This window comes from Exophiala aquamarina, assembly GCF_000709125.1.
Source record: "Exophiala aquamarina CBS 119918 chromosome Unknown aczIA-supercont1.18, whole genome shotgun sequence".
NCBI lineage: Eukaryota > Fungi > Ascomycota > Eurotiomycetes > Chaetothyriales > Herpotrichiellaceae > Exophiala > Exophiala aquamarina.
Genome location: NW_013550570.1, coordinates 318,215 through 336,065, shown reverse-complemented (window position 1 = coordinate 336,065; position 17,851 = coordinate 318,215). Strand labels below are relative to the sequence as shown.

The 17,851-nt window shown below is 50.0% G+C and overlaps 8 protein-coding genes across 8 annotated transcripts; 4 read left to right on the top strand and 4 right to left on the bottom strand.

Moving 5' to 3' along the window:
- Window positions 1-866: 866 nt before the first annotated feature.
- Window positions 867-1,885, top strand: A1O9_11590 (uncharacterized protein; the record flags this gene model as incomplete). Its single annotated transcript, XM_013399486.1, has 4 exons — window positions 867-939; window positions 1,019-1,371; window positions 1,427-1,690; window positions 1,751-1,885. 4 exons carry the CDS (start codon window positions 867-869, stop codon window positions 1,883-1,885), a joined length of 825 nt encoding a protein of 274 aa, XP_013254940.1.
- A 539-nt stretch (window positions 1,886-2,424) lies between these two features.
- On the bottom strand, window positions 2,425-4,047 carry A1O9_11589 (uncharacterized protein; the record flags this gene model as incomplete). Its single annotated transcript, XM_013399485.1, has 2 exons — window positions 2,425-3,605; window positions 3,669-4,047. The coding sequence occupies 2 exons, from the start codon at window positions 4,045-4,047 to the stop codon at window positions 2,425-2,427; spliced, it is 1,560 nt and encodes a 519-aa protein (XP_013254939.1).
- Window positions 4,048-4,514: 467 nt separating this feature from the next.
- Window positions 4,515-4,829, top strand: A1O9_11588 (uncharacterized protein; the record flags this gene model as incomplete). Its single annotated transcript, XM_013399484.1, has 1 exon — window positions 4,515-4,829. The coding sequence occupies one exon, from the start codon at window positions 4,515-4,517 to the stop codon at window positions 4,827-4,829; it is 315 nt and encodes a 104-aa protein (XP_013254938.1).
- A 619-nt stretch (window positions 4,830-5,448) lies between these two features.
- Window positions 5,449-6,384, top strand: A1O9_11587 (uncharacterized protein; the record flags this gene model as incomplete). The annotated part of the gene is made up of 3 exons (XM_013399483.1): window positions 5,449-5,706; window positions 5,757-5,881; window positions 5,925-6,384. 3 exons carry the CDS (start codon window positions 5,449-5,451, stop codon window positions 6,382-6,384), a joined length of 843 nt encoding a protein of 280 aa, XP_013254937.1.
- Window positions 6,385-6,560: 176 nt separating this feature from the next.
- A1O9_11586 (uncharacterized protein) lies at window positions 6,561-7,435 on the top strand (the record flags this gene model as incomplete). The annotated part of the gene is made up of 2 exons (XM_013399482.1): window positions 6,561-6,739; window positions 6,805-7,435. 2 exons carry the CDS (start codon window positions 6,561-6,563, stop codon window positions 7,433-7,435), a joined length of 810 nt encoding a protein of 269 aa, XP_013254936.1.
- A 290-nt stretch (window positions 7,436-7,725) lies between these two features.
- Window positions 7,726-9,514, bottom strand: A1O9_11585 (uncharacterized protein; the record flags this gene model as incomplete). Its single annotated transcript, XM_013399481.1, has 3 exons — window positions 7,726-8,425; window positions 8,480-8,776; window positions 8,826-9,514. 3 exons carry the CDS (start codon window positions 9,512-9,514, stop codon window positions 7,726-7,728), a joined length of 1,686 nt encoding a protein of 561 aa, XP_013254935.1.
- A 3,670-nt stretch (window positions 9,515-13,184) lies between these two features.
- On the bottom strand, window positions 13,185-14,678 carry A1O9_11584 (uncharacterized protein; the record flags this gene model as incomplete). The annotated part of the gene is made up of 5 exons (XM_013399480.1): window positions 13,185-13,243; window positions 13,291-13,389; window positions 13,473-13,868; window positions 13,915-14,442; window positions 14,501-14,678. 5 exons carry the CDS (start codon window positions 14,676-14,678, stop codon window positions 13,185-13,187), a joined length of 1,260 nt encoding a protein of 419 aa, XP_013254934.1.
- A 1,074-nt stretch (window positions 14,679-15,752) lies between these two features.
- Window positions 15,753-17,513, bottom strand: A1O9_11583 (uncharacterized protein; the record flags this gene model as incomplete). Its single annotated transcript, XM_013399479.1, has 1 exon — window positions 15,753-17,513. One exon carries the CDS (start codon window positions 17,511-17,513, stop codon window positions 15,753-15,755), a length of 1,761 nt encoding a protein of 586 aa, XP_013254933.1.
- Between the last annotated feature and the right edge of the window lie 338 nt (window positions 17,514-17,851).

Here is a 17,851-nt window from a genome sequence, read left to right as displayed (position 1 = left end):
GAGCACCTCCGCCTAAGTAAAGGACTATACAGATAGCTGGGAGTGTCTTTGATCAAATCGGTTGTCGGGCTTTGCCCAAAATCTCGTGCAAAACTGCGACTACGGAGAGTACTTCGAACCCTGACACCCTTCAATACCAACTCAAGACAGCTCGGTGTCCTTGAGGTCCTGGAAGTAACTCTCCTCGACGCTCTTTACAGGAAATGATTCTTCTCATCGCCGAAACACCAGAGTGTTGAAGTGGAAGCAGAAAGCAAAAGCGTTGTGTAAATCAGCGGAGAATCGATGAAAAGAAAATCCTTAAACGATCGTAAAATTGCGAAGTTGCAAATTTCACACATTGGATGTAAAGCCAGCGACCTCGACAAGTCACAAGATATATTTATCCACCACTCTGGACTGTAGCAACTTTGACTACGCATGTGTCGCTTAGATATATGTATTACTGGTGATTAATATGACACCTTATTCGAATTTGGCTTTCAAGTCGAAGACTTCCTTTATGAGCATATCTCATACTTCTTCAGTAGTTCTAAGTGTGTGGTGTATTTCATCGTCCTTTCGATACCGCAGGTCGTGAATTCTACTTAGCGGCGCATTTCCCATACTCTGCATGACAATGTAGGTACTCTACTTCCGCTAAGCTTTCATCATGGGTACTAATTGTTGAGAAAGCAAGCAGCTTTCGATCCGTGGACCTTGGCACCTGCCGCGGCGCGTCAGTTTTCGGAAATTTACACATATAACTCCGTTCCTATTCCCGCACGCATTAGTCATTGCACAATCTATATATTTCAAGATTAATATAACTGAGCGGATTTTGGGAACTGATTCTACGATAGCCTTGAGATATACGAGATAAGGTTATGGCTCGAATTCTCAGCCTGAAGTCTACCTACAAGTTAAACTCGGGCTTCGAGATCCCACTCTTAGGCTTCGGTGTGCGTTATAAGGCCATGGAGTATATGAGATTTGGATATTAATAAGACAAAAATAGGTTTTTAAAACTCCTCCCCAGGGACAAGCTCCGTCGTACAACAGGCGATTGCATATGGTTATCGCGCTGTAGATGCTGCAGCATTCTACCAGAATGAAGCCGCTTGTGCTGATGGCTTGCTGAAGTCTGGTGTTCCCCGCGAACAATTCTTCTACACTTCGAAGGTCCCACCAAACATGGTCTCATACGAGGGAGCGAAGGCTGCTATCAGTCAGAGCTTTAATGAAGTCCTAGACTTAAAGTACATTGATCTTATGCTCCTTCATGCTCCCTGGGGAGGATCAGAAGGCCGTTTCGGCGCATGGAAAGCCCTCGTTGAAGCAGGGGAGGTAGGGACAGTTCGCAGTATTGGTGTGTCGAACTGGGGCGTTGCGGTATATTTAAATTCAACCCCAAAGTTTTCTATTAAATGTTCTGACCATAAGACAGCACCTTGCTCAACTAGAGCAACACATTACAGAGATAGATAGCCAGCAGGGCAAGGGCGGTGTTCTCAGTGTCAACCAGATCGAACTGCATCCGTGGTTACCACATAGGGACATTGTTGAGTGGTGCAAGAAGCACGGTGTGATTGTGCAGGCATGGGCACCTCTAGCTCAAGCAACCCGCTGGGGTGACAAGACAATTCAGAGTATTGCTCATCGCACAGGCAAAACCGAGGCACAGATACTTCTTCGATGGAGTCTGCAAAAAGTAAGTGACATTGCTGCTACAAAAAGTCTTCCGGCATCTTTTGACGCATGCTCACTGTAGGGTTTCAATCCGTTGCCAAAGAGTGTTACGGCATCTCGCATCGCAGAAAATATCAACATCTTTGATTTCACACTCTCAGAAGCTGAGATGGCTGCCCTTGAAACAGACGAGTACGATTTCCATGGTTGGGAGTAAGTTACCTCTTGGAGATATTTTTGCCTACATCGCTTTTACTGATTGACCTCAAAGTCCAACTACAACACCACTATAGTTTTCGACCAATGCACTCACTCTTGCTGGAAAGGGTTTCTTTTTTCTTCTTTTGACATCCCTACTCTACGTTTGCTGTTACCCGATATGCAAGATAAACAGGCATGGACACGATGTTGGTCGCAGACAAGTCATACTTGAGGCTATAGAAGCTATCGCCAAGAGCAGGTTCTGTATACCTAGGATCGAACAAGGATAATAGTAAACCAATCCGAGCAACACCTGAATAGGTCAAAACACTCCTGGTGTAAATCCAACAATTCTGTACTGTCTGCCTTGCTATGCTCTGAGATTCCAGCCTCGCTCAGCAGATGCCGGATTCAAGATGTCATGTCTATCGGCTCACAATTGTAGTTCAAGCAAGGATCAGTCAGTCCTGGCCTTGGTTGTAAAAGACATGCGTCTTTTCTCCCATAGTCTAGACTCTGTTCTCGGAATTCATCCGTTGCCTCCGAAGCAAAGGCTCATAAAGTATAGCGGAAATGGGGATTCTCCCAGTCGGTAAGGTCTTGGGCAATAGTTCGATCTCGGATTGCAGCATCGAGATTTTGGTCTCGTTTCTTGTTTGCGTTTATGAGATAGAACCTCATGGCGAGACTGCAGGCCACCGAGAGTGATGCCGTGACAAGAGCCCCACGGAACAAAGTAGGATAATGTTCTTCGACCTCGGTTGTCTTGATGAACAGTGGCGCAGTTCCATTAGAGACACAGTACGCCATCCACACCAGACCCATGACGAAGACTTTCTTGGTGTAGCCACCAGTGTTTGAGCCGACAAGGGACAACAGCATGGTATACCCGGGTGGAAATGTGAACAGTAGGAAGAAACCTGCAAGTGCAGCCGAGTGATCAGGCGCCCATTGTACCTGCCAGATGAGTGCTGCTCCGGCGATAACGAACACCTCACAGATCCACCAGATGATTGTGCGAGTATTGCGCTGGTAATTAGCTGCTGCTCCGGTGATGGCCAAAACCGCAAGCAGATAGATCCCAGCACAACCAGTCAGCAGCACTGACTTGAATGGTGAGTAGCCAAAACTTTTCACGATTATGGCCCCAAACCCTGAGCAGGCACCATTGATGAAATGAATGCAGTATGTTGAGATCACTGTCAGCCACGTTTTTGGATCCTTTACTGCTTCAACGATCTGGTGAAGCTTGATAGTTTTGGTCTCTTCGGTGACCTGCTCTAGTCGGATTCGTGCAGCAGCGACCGTCCGCTCAGCCTCATCCAAGAACCAGGCTGATTCGGGACTGTTCGGTAGTGCAAATACCATGATAACTCCCCAGGCAACAGTAATTGCACCCAGGATCAAGTATTGATATTTCCACGGCGAGAGATCACCGTGGATATGACCAATACCATAGATCATCATAGGGCCGAGGAAAATGCCAAGGCCCTGAGACAAGTACCAAAATGAGTATCGGAGAGGCTGTTCTTCTCTTTTCCAGAACAACGGAATCATAAGCGAGAAACCGGGACCTGCGCCAGCTTCGCAGAAGCCGAGGAAGAAACGCTGCACCAACATTCCCGGATATGATGGAACTAGGGCGGTGAGCATAGTGACGACTCCCCAGGTGACAATAAGACCAGCCAGAAATTTGCCCAGAGGAAGTTTCTGCGCAAGAAACGCTGCAGGGACAGCTGCAGTCACAGGCGTCAGTTAAGGTGCAAGTGGTATTATCTAGGGCTGGGCTGTCCACATACCACCTGCTAGATAACCCCAGTAGAATATCATCGTTACTAAAGAGAATCGATGGAGACTCAGGATCGGCTCTTGGGTTTGTTCATTGTGGCCCACGATCGTGTATAGATCGAGATCCTGCACAATACCGAACTGTGAAGCCCCGTTAAGAATGACCTTGTCGATATATTGCAGACCATAAGAAACGATGATCATGGGAGTTAGCCATTTGTCGATTTTTCGCAGACATACTCGTTCCTCGTTCGCTGTGAATGCAGAGAACGGGCTGTTCAAGTCCTTGGTCGAAGTTGCATTTTCGAGTTCGATATTGTCGGAGCGGCTGATATCCCTCTTAGCGACTTCATCGGATTGGTCCAGTGGTTTGATGTCAAACGAGGCCATCTTTGAGAGTCGTACAGATTGGGATAGATGCGGACACAAGTTGGGAGTTTTATAGAGGCATCTTTGTATATTAGCCCAGTATACAGAGTATTTCCCCAGTATATCAACCCAGCCATGGTACCCCAGTCTGAGCCGGATAGCTTCATCGACCACCCCGCACCCTCTCACGTATATCCACTATATCCGCTCTATATCCGCCCTACATCCACTCTTCATTATCTCTACATCCACATCCGCTCCTATATCCACTGTCTAGCTTTGCCTCCTAGCGTGAAGTCCTCTTCATCAGTCTCCTATTGAGGCCGGCCTTGAAAAGGGCTCATGATCTTTGTGCGGCTGAACTTACACCTGTCAAATATTCCCAGCATATGAGCCACCCTCCCTGCTCGCATTACCCACAGCTAGTTTCAGTTGCTTGAACTCCCGAATTCTCCCCAGTGCAGACGGAGATCATTTCGACCGAGAACATGGCCGATTACTTCCGCCGATTGGCCTCACATGCTGCCCTCAATCGTTTGGCCATCGTTGATCCAGTCTCGTCGCAGTCATCGTCACCAGAGACACATAGCTATGCTCAACTCCTCTTGCGTGTCAATGTCTTTCACGAGAGACTCATTGCTGCCGCGCAGGAATCACAGAGGCTGCTTGAGGGCGCAAGGGTTGGATTGATGGTGCCTCCTGGACTAGACTTTGTTGCTGCCTTGCTAGCTATATGGAGCGTCAGGGCAATCGTGGGTATGACTAGTCGCACCGCACTGCGTCATGCCTGTGGCATGGACTGACATTATGCCATCTAGTTCCGATCTGTGTCACTCATCCTGAGAAGGAAATCACTCACACGGTAGCCGATTCCGGGCAAGAGTTCATTATCTTTCATGCAGACTATGAACGTAGAATAAGACCACTAATCGAGAGGAGATCTTGTATTGATGTAACCACTGTTCCGCACGAAGCGAGACCGGGACAGGTTGCACCACAACAACCCCATTAATCTTCCGGAATGCTAACGAACAGTTTCAGAGCATTGACTTTTCTGCACTGGAATGGCCAGCTGATACTCCCTGCACTATAATCTACACTTCCGGCACGACTGGACTTCCTAAGGTAAGATATTTCTATACTGCCGTAGGAGATATCTCGTTGACAAACTTTTCAACGTAGGGGGTAGTACAAACTGCGCAGAGCCTTGAATTCCAGTTCAGATCCCTTGCAGAAACATGGCAATTAACATCTGAAGATCGGGTACTTCATGTACTCCCTCTTCATCACGGGCATGGTCTCTTTCTGTCACTGCTGTTACCGCTTTGGACAGGCGCCACCGTAGAATTCATGGCAAAATTCGACGAGAGGCTTGTCTGGCAGCGCTTTCTCAGTACGTCATTGCATCCAGTTACTGTTTTCATGGCTGTGCCCACGATCTGGGTCAAAATGATAGGCTATTTCAATCAATATTTCAAAAACCAACCGACCAAAGCAAAGAAAGCCAGTGACTCGGCTGGGAAGCTGAGATTGGCAATCAGTGGCTCAGCTGCGTTGCCTGTATCGATCAGAGATGCTTGGGCTCAAATAGCCAATGGGTGTCTGCTGTTGGAACGATACGGAACGAGCGAGACAGGAATTACGTACTCTGAAAGACTGACTGCGGGCGGGCGAATTGAGGTAGGTTGCGGAAACGGCAAAGACTGCGATATGAAGCTAATTTGTTCCAGGGGAGCGTCGGATGGCCGCTTCCTGGCGTGCAATCACGACTGATTACCGCCGACGGGCAGGATGTGACTAACATACCCGATGTTATGGGCGAGATACAGATCAAAACCCGTGGTCTCTTGAAAGAGTTAGTAATTGCACGCAAATTATTATTGTCTGACTTATTGTAGGTACTGGGGAAAGCCAGGTGCAGCAGAGAAAGAGGTGACATTGGATGGCTGGTGGAGAACTGGTGATCTAGCAATGATCAAGGCTGAGCATAACAATGCCACCTTCATTCAAGGACGTGCCAGTGTCGACATCATCAAGTCCGGTGGCTACAAGATCTCGGGACTTGATATTGAGACGGCAATGTTAGAATTGCCATATATCAAAGAGGTGGCGGTTGTAGGCGTACCCGATGTAGTTTGGGGAGAGGTAGTGGCTGCTATTTGCGCTCCCGTCCGAGGCAAAGAAGCTGATCTCACGATTGTTAATATAAGAGAGAACCTGAGGAGTCAGCTCGCGGCATACAAATTGCCGCAGAAGTTGCACGTAGTGAAGGAATTGCCTAGGAATGAGATGGGGAAGGTTCAGAAGAAGGCACTACGACAGCAGTGCTTCCCACAGCAACGGGAAACTAAATTGTAGAACCGGTGACTCTGGTCATTCATATGAACAACATCCGAAATCTTCTCGAGTCCGAAAAATCCTGGCATAAGCCAAGCCGAGGCTAGTACAATGCGATGCCGGACGCTGAAGAGTAATATATAAGGAAGGGAAATCCTGGACATAAATAGAATTCTCCTCAAGTTCAGCACTCCAATATGTCGTGCACCATCGCCTATCAAGGTCACGTGGCCATTATCACCATTGACAACGCGCTGAAACTAGGTGCGCTGACACGGGACATACAGATTCGGTTGGGTCGCCATATGCGTGAAGCTGCTGACCGCAAGGACGTCTACATTACGCTCTTGGCTGGTACAGGACGATTCTTTTCCTCGTGAGTCATCTTATCCGGCTTTTGCTCCATATTATATGCTCTAACCACCTGCATTCTGATTCCAGAGGCGCTGACATTCGCGAGGACCGCGAAGCGCCATCCGATGAAGACAGCAGGCGTCACTATGTCCACCAGATGGCCGACATTCTTGATCTTGCACAGACATTTTACACGCACCCAAACATTATTGTTACTGCCCTGAATGGTCCCGTTGTTGGGCTGGCATCGGCCTTGGTATCTCATTCGGACTTTATCTACGCTGCACCCCATACGTATCTCCTCGCACCTTTCAATTCTATCGGAATTGTGGTTGAGGGCGCCGCAACCAAATCAATGATCAATCGTATGGGCGCAGGCCTGGCGAAGGAGGCTCTACTCATGGCTAGAAAGATTTCCCTCGATGAGCTGCTTGCGAGTCGCTTTGTAAATGGCGTCTTCCCAGCAAACGCCTCGGGGAAAGATGCTGAGAAATTTACCCAGACGGTGTTTACCGAGATTTGCGAGGGACGACTGGGAGCGCATTTGAGCTCAGCAAGTATGCTGAGAACTAAGCAAGTAATGTCGAGATCCGACGAAATAGCGTATGATGCGCATTCGGTCCGCGAGCTGGTGGGTGGTGTGGAGGCGTTCCAGCGTGGATATCCTCAAGAGCAGTTCCGAAAGATGCAACGTGGAGAGAAGAGGCACAAGTTGTAGATTTTGTATATGTGCTGAAATCAAATCAAGCTTTATTGCGGCCTCGGTTTCTTTGAAAAGGCCTTTTGATAGAATTTAGCAGCAGACCTTGGCTCAAATCTGAACGAATCAAAAAAGTTCTCTCCTCCCAGATATAACATCTAGACACACAGGGGATCGGATCGCCCGCTGGATAGTGGGCTTTTCTGTCAATTTCTAGGCACTACCATTGCCTTTCACCGCATAGATAAGTTCACGGATGAGTAATTAATACCAACTAGACTCTGTGCCGGACCGGAACACCTAATACGTCAAGTATTGCTATTTTGCTGTACGTCATTCAAATGATACTCCATACTTTCGGCGAGGCCAAAATCAGTCTGGTCTTCAATTGTGCTGATGTCGAAACCTGGGAAGTCGTGGCTCCAAGGGAAGGCGTTCACTGTGGGCCAGAATGCTGCTCCGAATAAAGCATCATCTGCATACTCAGGCTGGTCCGTATCAAAGCCATCTGGCTCTGCCTTGGGCATACGGTCGCAAAGTGATCGTAGGAAATGCTCACTCTGTCCAGGCAGCAGCCCCTGCAGATGCTGGTAGATGGAAAAGTTGGCAAGGCCAGAGATGTCATACAATGTCACTACGGCTTCATTGAGAGCTTCACCCCATCGCCAACGAGGGTACTCAAGTAATAATCTTGCCATGGCCATGTACCGCGAAGCTTCGTCGTGTACAAGCTCACCATGCCAATAGGCGAATATCACTACAAATGTAGACAGCATTATCCTTTTGACTTGTCTCCAGGTAACCGCCAGCGCAGCGACGCTAGGTGTTGAGAGCTTATCAGCCGGTAGATCTTGATTCCTGAATTGCTTGGCCAGCATCGCAAGCACTGGTTGGTACAGTTGAAGGTAAGCCGTAAGGACGCCCTGGGCCGCGTGAATACAGGTTGACAGTGACAGCAGCCACGAAGACTGCACAGAAAGTCGTGGTGCGCGAAGTTTCAAGCGACAACTAGAATTCGTTGTCAGCATTTGCCTCTCGAGTTCGAGGAGAGGCTGAGCAAACCACAACATATGGATGTGAGCGACTAGGTCGTAGTTGCGTCTGTAGCTTCCACAACCAGGTTGGATTGGCCCTCTCCGTTGCCAGCAAAAGCTCCCAATCTTTGTTTCGAGCTTCAGCAACTCTTCATCTGAGAGATCTAAACGCCTATACGACTGTTCAATTACGTGACCGTTAATCGTTACTAGCTCAACAACTGCTTGAAGCTCAGGCTCAGCCTCAATTAAAGGAGCAAAGAGGAAATCTTCAAGGTTCGATGCCTGAATGTGAGGCTCAGTATTGTGTTGTAAAGAGCCGTACCTACTTACCACGTTAGTCAGACGTTCTATCACCGTTGGAAGCACTTAACTGGTCTGCCATATAAATTAGCATGAAGAGGAGTAGACCGCGGTTTCCATGCGTATTTTGGTGGAGTCCTAGTGCACGGGAGACGTGGATTGCCTGTAAGATTATACCCTGAGCATAGTTCGAAGTGCCGGAGCGGAGTGCATGGAGATGTTGCAGGAAGTAGGAGAGACAGAGGTCCAGTGTTAGTTCACCCACGCAATATTTAACCATTTCAGTGGACACCCCGAAGTAAAATCGGCCATGACCGGGTTCGCCAGTTGCCACAGCTCCAAGCGCTAGAGCTGCGAAGACCAAGGCAATGGTGTCTACCGGTAAACGAGTTCTCGAAACCAGCACTGAGATGCCCCTTGGAGACAGGTCCACCAAGGTTTCTAGATGAATGCGGGAGGTGGTGTGTAACTCTTCCACGTCTATAAGCTGGGGACTTCGCCACCCCAGAAACTTAGCGGAACACTCTAGTAGGTGCTGGAATTGCGCTGAGCTGAGTGGCAGCTGTGGTTGAGCATCACAACCTTGGTGATGGGAGGCGGAGTGATGAGCAGCAGCAGGCCTGCAGGACTGGGGCTCGGTTAGTGCACAGTCGAACTCGTAACCTGCAGTGTTTAGCATCTGATTCGCGAGGTAGGGTAGCCTCATATACCGTGCCGTTGCTGCATAATATCTTGCACGAGACCTTTGAGCAGGTCGCATGTCTCGCCTTGTGCCTTTTGCCTACGGAATGACAATCTGCTGGGCACTCTTGACTCGTGGGCCGGCGAGTCTGTAACATCTGTGCTGTAAGACTGGCCGTAGTCCCGACCATCTGAATTCGGCGAGGCCAAGGTTTCTTGCCGATGCCGTCGTTGCTGTTGCCGCTGCGGGCGTGCTTTGGCTCGGACATTGCAAGAGACTCCTGACTCAACGCACTGCCGGCAGGGGTATGGAGGGACACAACGCCGTCGTGCAATCCTGCAGCGCTCACACGCTCGAGGGGTTCGTTTCAAACGTTTTTGCATGCTCACAATACCACTGTCACGGCCAGCTGCCAATGAAACACCCCTGGGCAGTCGTGAGAACTCGATGACAAAGAAGAGCTGGTGGTGCCAAGCTGTATTGCTCACATGACAGTGCCAAGGCGCGCTTGCCACCTACTTTACTCAGACCACCGGCCCCCTTTCTCTCTCTGTGTGTTTGTGAGACAGAACAACTCAAATGTGATGACAATGTCTGAGAAAGGAGGAGCGGGAGCAGGAATGAGCACGCACGGATAGACTCTGACCCTTTCAGCTTCATCTTCCTCACCTTGCTCCACCGCCGTTGCAGCCAGGCTTGATCTCTACTTGACTCCTCCATTGGTCCCGCAATCTGATACGCCGCCAGATCATCGCGACGGGTACTTGTGCTCAAAATGATCGCCCCGAAGAGCTGGGCCATCCTCCACGTCAACGTCTTCGCTGCTCCCTCTTGTTGCTGCAGAACCTTTGTTCCCTGCCGGACAAGTGATTGGGTCAGTTAGATTGAGGAGACTAGTTATCAAATCCCTCTCAGGCTATGTCAGGCGAAATCCATCAATGACGTGACTGGAAGAAGCCGACTAATAGCAAATATCGACGGCGTTACGCCGGAAGGTTCGAGAAGATGTGCAAAAAGAGAAGTGCTAGTATCCGTGGGTTGTGATGCTGGAGAAGCCATGCTGTGCTTGTCGCCGCAGGTCAAATCCTCCACGATCACTGTGTCTTGTCTTCTTTCTCTTGTGCGCAATGGCTGCGAGGCCAGATGGCGACATTGATGCTGAGAGTGCGCCATGTTAAAGTAATCTTGGAGTACAGATGGCTCGATACGGGGACGGGGTAGAAGGTACGAATGTTTCGCTGGTCTGGTGAAATCGCCACCCGGAGATGAGGATTTAGTCCTTTTGATACCACAGGGGCTCATGGTATTATGATGTACTGACGTTGGCGAGTGTTGCCTCCCGTGGACCACTGGGAAGATATACCGCTGATCGCCCTCGACACCAGCCTCACTTTTCTGACGTTTTGCAGTTTCCCAAGTCTCATGCTGGCTCTGGCAAATGCTGTCGCGAAATTGTCTTCTCCTTTGCACCTGGCCGGGCCATCTGTCACCTGTCGCTTCAACGTCCATAGTTCGAATAATTTATGGACTGGTAAAAGGTCGTCACTGTAAGCGAGGATGATCAATGGTGCGAGTTTCATGATTATCATTATAGGCGCTATCACCGCCGAGAGAGAGGAGGTTAAGTAAGAGTAAGAGATGGGGCGCCCAGGGCACGAAGATGGATCTACAACAAGCCAAACAACCCGACGAGAGAAGGGGTGAGTCCCGACGTGATCGCGACAGAGAGCGAGACCGAGAATATGAGCGAGAACGAGATCGCGAAAGTGAGCGTGACCGCGAAAGGGACCGAAATAGGGACCATGATCACGATCGTTGCGATCGGCGTTGAGACCGAGGTAACTATCGTCGAGTTGATCGACCATCATCCTACAACTCTCCCACCTCGAGTTACGGAAATGGTGTTGGTGCAGGAGCAGCTCCTGGTCCGCTACCCGGCAGAGACTCCTGTGTCGGTGGACAAGGAGCATTTCGAGGTGGTGTAGAGTGAGTGCACCAGGAGATTAGGGCGTTGCCACATGAACAATCATGGAAAGGCAAAAGGACGTTCAGTTTCAGAAAAAGCAATACTGGACGGAGATGGAATATTCCCTGAGGTGTTCACTTCCCCAACTGCACTGTTGTATCCGACACCACGACCCTTCGTACCGCCCTGCAGACTTGGCATTCGGTCTTTTCTGCAAGCAGCTGTCACATACTGGAGCGAACTTACACCAGCATGGAGAGGAAAGGTAGTAGATGCGACGAGTTGTCGGGTATTGAAGTCATAGGTGGCAAATTACTAGCCATTCGGTAAGGGCAGAGCACTAGGCCCGTGGCGGGACGAACAAACTGACGTGCACCTTCAGTTGAGATTGTCGATGTTCAAAGACGATGAGGCAAGAATGACGACGGTCCATCTGTGCGACTTCAACTTCAAGACGGAGCTTCCTCCGAAATGTCCATCCAAGATCAAGGACGCCTATCTGCCTTACAAAGGCTATTTCCTTTGCGTCGCTCTGCGCGGTCGTTAGGTCAAGGGTCCGCTTTCAGTATCGAGCCAATTCTTCACTCCTTCAGACCAATCATGGCTTTGTCATTGGCCTGCTTGCGCATCTCGAAGTCAAGGATCGCACCCTCATAGTCCTTGGGTGTCTTCAGAGAACCGGATCATTCCGAAAGACACAGCCCACAATTCAATCCTGTCCATTTCGAGATTACCAGCGTTCTCGATACGTCCTCATCCTCGAACTCATTTCCCGCATCACCTTTGGGGCTTCATGCATGGCCTTCCGCAAGCTAAAGGGTTGCCTCTGGGAATATAAATGCCTCGCGTGAGGTTGTTGGTTATGTCTACACTTGTCATTAGTGTTGGACTTATCACCACCTGGAGTCTAAGGATGTGTTTGAATTCGTCTGAGGCGCCGGGGGGGACACAGGTCTAATTGGAAGTCCCGTCAAAACCGCTTCTTCAGCGGCACGCAGCTCCATGCAACGCGCCCACATCCGAAACTCTTATAAAGGGCTTTTTGATGGGCACGGCCAACCTAGCTTTGGATCTTGGCATTCGGAGCCAGAGCTTGGTGCGTTACCCTGCAGGCCGCAACAGCGAAATCTGGCCACTTTAGCAAGAGTAGTGGAGCACGTGGTCGAAATCTCTTTGACGGGAACTCGCACTGAGATGTGGAAGGGATGAGATGATGGAGGAAAGACCGCTCCGAGGACCACTCAAAGCCAAGACACTAGCCTCTTGTGGTAAGGGCCCACGGTGATCGGCGATCGGCGACCGGGCAGAAAAAGAAGCGTAGATTGGTCGAGGGCCGCCCCACAAGGCAAGAGGAGCATCAACGAACAGTAGGCGGTGAGGCTGAGCAACGATGTTGTTTTCCTTGCCTGCGCTGGCATGGCAGCCTTTCTCGCCCTACACAGGCTTACAGTGTCTCCCTCCGATCCCCTTGTCAACTCGCTCCTCCTGAAATCTCATTCTGCCTGCGCTCGGAACGATCCCATTCCCCTCCAGTTCGAACCGGACGACCCCAGGACTCATTGGGGACCCTCCTCTCGGACGATGCTCGCCATGTTCTGATGGCCGAGATAATTCGTGGCTATCGTCCCTGATGCTCGAAAACAACGAGAGCACTTATCAGCACTTTCCCCCAGCTGCATCTTCCACCTCGCCGTTTCTCTGTCCCACCAGATGTGGTCGGTCAAGTTGAACGTTGACTTGTCTACAATAGCGTTAGTTTAGTCTTGAGGCAATACAAAGGGCTTACTGGGTAAGCTTGTCATCAACGCTTCCAACGAACAGAGCTCCAATTACCGCCAACCCTATGATTATGAGCAGTTTTCACTGAAAAGCGACATGACATACTTACCTCCAAACGCAATTGTGACCAGATACACCATCCGAAAAGCGCCGACGTAGACCGTTTTCTGAGCATCCAAGCCCACCGCGAGGACGTTTGGATTAATATCTGGTAGGGACGTAAAGTCTGCGGTTTGCAGAGCCTCTAACTTACTGTTAGCGATCTTCTAGCATGTCATCTGGAGCCTTTACCGAGGAAGTTCGTAACGGAAGATGTTGGCAGCCCGGCTTGCACCACTGCATCGCCAACTTCGACTGCCCATGTGCTCGCTATTCGATTGTTGAGCAAGCTTGAATAAATGGCGACTCCCATTCCACCACCGACTCCGCGAATAGAATTGAGCAGACCTGTCGCCAATCCAATGTCTTCATCTTTTGCGCCGAGTTGCACGATCAGAGTCCCAATACAATTCGTTGCACCAACCATGGCAGAGGCAATGCCTACAAAGACCACAGCTCGCGCAGGCGTATGCTGATTGACGGTAGCGTTGAGTCCTAGGAAGAGTGCCATCATGGTGACCACGAATATAAACTGCCATCGTGTTCGCCGAAGAGTTCCGAAGCTCTGTCCGAATATCACGAATCCAACTATCGAGATCAGCCTGCTGTAAGCCATCTTGAGAGCCTAACATACCAGTTGCGCACCCCTGATTTGCAAGAGCATACCACCCAACTGTACTTGGGACCGTGGTGAATAGACGAGCGATCTGCTGTGGCCACAGGGTTCCCAGACTAATCAATGCCATCCCCGCAACAAAAGTTACACCGCAAGGTATGACGACTGTCCTAAAATTCCGGAAGAGGTGGGGAGGACAGACCTTGACGATTGTATCGGGGCTGTAGACTTCCCAGAGCGGAAACGCAGCAAAGACACAGAGCCCGCCCAATATGATCGGACACAAGACGGTAGCGCTCGTCCACTGGTATGGATTCCCGCCAAACCCAATGCCGATGAGAAAAACAGTGAGTCCTCCAGCGAAAAGGAGCATGCCGATAAAGTCAAGCTCTGCAAACTGTTGGCGTCTACTTTTGCCCTCTGGATGAAGCGCTAGGAAGTCCGGAGGCCAGTAGCATATCAAGATAAGTACAAAGCCAAGTCCGTTGACTATCAGAGCAATGTAATAGGTCCAGCGCCAATCTGCGACCGTGATGATGCTGTATGCTGTTTTGTGCAGTCAGTAAATGGTCAGACCGACTGCTCGACCCGGATGAAAGCTCACCGATCGGTGCCCCGAAAGCGGAGCCAGGCAACGATACAAGTGTCATAATGGCCAGTGTCTGACCTCGATACTTCTTTGGTACAATTTCGCTGGCCGCCGCGAATGCAAGCTGCTGCAGCCCACCAGATAAGCCCTGCCAACGGATCAATTTAAGGACTGAAGCTGCCCATTGAAGCATGCGTACGATGAAAGTGGATCCAAGTATTAATATTGATACATGGGTTGCCCTGCAAGAGTCAGCGGTCGGAGCTATTTCTCTCTGCACGCAAGAATTACCTGCTGTTGATTGCACATCCAATGATTCCCAAAGAATTGGCCCACAAGAAAAAGGGACGACGCCCGAAGATGTCGCTACATCTTCCAGCGACCGGCATGACCACAGCGCTTGATAGAGACCACGCTGTTGCCATCCAAGCAATATTGTTGGAAGAGCCAATGTCTTGATTGATGCTCAACAGGACTGAAACGGGAAGTACGAACGAGAATAAGCATGATTCGTAAGTCACTGCCAGAGCCTGCAACATGATTAACCTTAATGGAATAGGAATCGACTCGGTCGACACTAGTTACCAATATACCCAGAACCGGACGAACATCGATCTTGCGTGTTGCGTGTTGTTCTTGGTCGTTTCCAGACGTGACATGAGTTTCCTCCGAATGGGTTGCGCTGCAGTCCAACTTGGTGGTGTCTGGCTGGTCGGGGTGTCCTTCGAATGCCATCGTCGAAGTGAACAATATCTTTGACAGAGGTTCTTCACGTCCAGGGGCGGGCGGGGCTTATGTAGAGCCCCGACTTTGGCTAGATCGAGGATGTGTAAGACGTTCCCAGTGTTCGGGACATGAATTACTCCATGGGGAAAGCTTGAAAAGGACCCCCGCATGGAGGAAAGCTTAAACGAAAAACTCAAACGTTTAACAGCTGGTCCAGGCGCTGCTACTGCGGCTCCTCGGCCTTTGTCCACATCCCCAGAGCTACTTAGCAAGGGCGGCGAGTATTTCAGTCTTGCCCCAGAATCGATAGAATGGCACCGTTCACCGACGTAGACCCTTGTGATTCGAACCACATTCGGACGATGCATCTAAGTGCGGTGTAACGAAAGTTCGTACATCTCCATGGCCGTCCGGACTACCGGGGTTCCGAACGGAAACTGCATGATACTCTCCGTCTAGGCGCAAGGCGATGCCTCGCGCAGTATGCTACATAGTTTTCCCTGTCGTTGCAACACTCATGTTACTGTGATGTTGGGGTTTCTTAAATCAGCTGCCTGCCACTGGTGGAACTTACTCGATCCTCCCATTCCAGGGAATGATCAAAGTGTTCCCCATTCTGCACGCGGCTAATGAAGTCGATGGCAGTATGGACATGGTTGTATCGGTCAGTGAGCAGACGAAAAATGCGCAGAACGTGCCCCAGATACAGAGAGCCTAATTGGCAATACTCCAGGTTGGGTGACATGGCATCCTTGAGATGTTGAATAGTTGCTGCAATTAACATGGCTGTAGCTACAGGAGGAAGGTAAGAGATCCGCTTGTCGGCCTCGAGATCTCTGCCTATCTCTGTAATTCGGCATGCAGAAGAGCGCAAGGTAGCAGACGAGAACACACGCATTGCTTCCGTAGCGGTTTCCCATTGCCGCTGTTGCAGCATAAGTGGGCGGTGTACAGCAGACAATGCTGTAAGATACAGCATCTCGAGCATCGCAGAATGAACCGGAACAATCGAACCGTGGTGACCTTGCTGCCGGTCAAATAGGCCAAGTTGCGACGCATTTTCATGCCACTCCCTTAGCTTTTCGTCCAGTGCAATAACTAAAGAGCCGGTAGCTTTGGTCTTAGGGATCAGCACCAGGATTGAATTGCTAGATGTATCCCTTCGGAGCCCGCTCAATTCGTACAGAGCATCCAGAATGTGCAGAATTATTCGACACAATTCTACTTCTTGGATGAGCATACAGCCCAACATCTCCACTTGTTCTCTTGTCTCGCTTACCGGATAGGAATCGAGAGCACGTAAAAGAGAAGTGGTGTTCCAGTGCTCAGAAGACAAGATGGGTGGGCCCGATACTGAGCATGGTAACATAATTTGTCGCCGCTCTCCAATGGATAGCAAAGCACTTCTGATGATGCAACAACTCCACAGTCGGCGGCGGAAATTATTCTCCTCGAGCTCTTCATGCTGTAAATCAGAGTTGTGCAGGCCAATTTCTGTCGCCAGGGATAGAGCAATTCTGAGCCAGTGGACACGTCCCTGAATATCGTTAAGCTGAGAATGCCAGTAAGTCATTAAGAGCAGACTTTGGATCACAGTAACCTGGTTAGGCTCTACTTCCATATCGTACAATAATTTCGCTCGACCAAAAAGCAATTTCTGAGCATCCTTACTTCGTTGAAAGCTCGGATGTTGCGACTGGGAAAAGTCGGTGAACACTGCCCCGGCCAACAAAACAGCTTGGAATAAGAGTGAGCTGATGGTTTTTCCAGATTCTTGTTCTCTAGCTGCTAGAAAGTCATCTAGACGTAGGATCGGCAGTAGTGGGTAAACATAACATAGAAATGATCGAATTAGTTCGTTAATGATATCCGGTGGAGGGAATACCAGTGCATCTCTTTGCACAAGCACTTGCAGATTGTCCGAATTGATGGTCGTGGATAAGGGCGTGATATAGGCTGGTAGATGCAGTTGCCCCGGATCACTAACGTTGGCTTCAATGTTGACAGCGCCGTAGTCATGCTCCTCGGCTATTGCGTCGGGCAGCGGACTGGATGAAGGCCTTGATGTGTCGATGCTGTCTTGGCCCACATGGTTCCGGTGAGCCTTGACTCTGAACTTGTGTGTCCTGTCCAAGGGTATGGCATGCTGTAGTTGATGTGCGGTTGAGTGAGCTGGCGACACGACACACTTCGACTTCTGCTTCGAGCAATTGGAGCAGGGCACACCAACGTGGACCGCATCGCAACGGACTTTGCGACTCCGACAGAGATTACAGGCTGTGGTGTGTCGCTTTCTCGCCATATCAGTTGAATTGAATACGTGAGGAGCAAGCTAAGGTCTTCCAAGATCTGAAGCTGTCTCCTGGCCTCGCATTGACATTGAAGATGGTAAGTCCGAGCCGCCACAGCACGAAATGGAGTAATTCGGAACCCCACTCGCTAACTGAGTTCTGCGCGGGATCACAACATCGCGATGGGGTGGGGGACAACTGCATCACAGTATTCCAGTTGCGACTCGTGACCAGCTCTGACAATCCGCGTTCTCCGATATTCGCGCCCAGTTTTCGACTGCTCGGGACGGCTAGAATAGCTCCCCACTCTGAACGAGATATACCTATTTGAAGTAAGTTTGAATGGTCA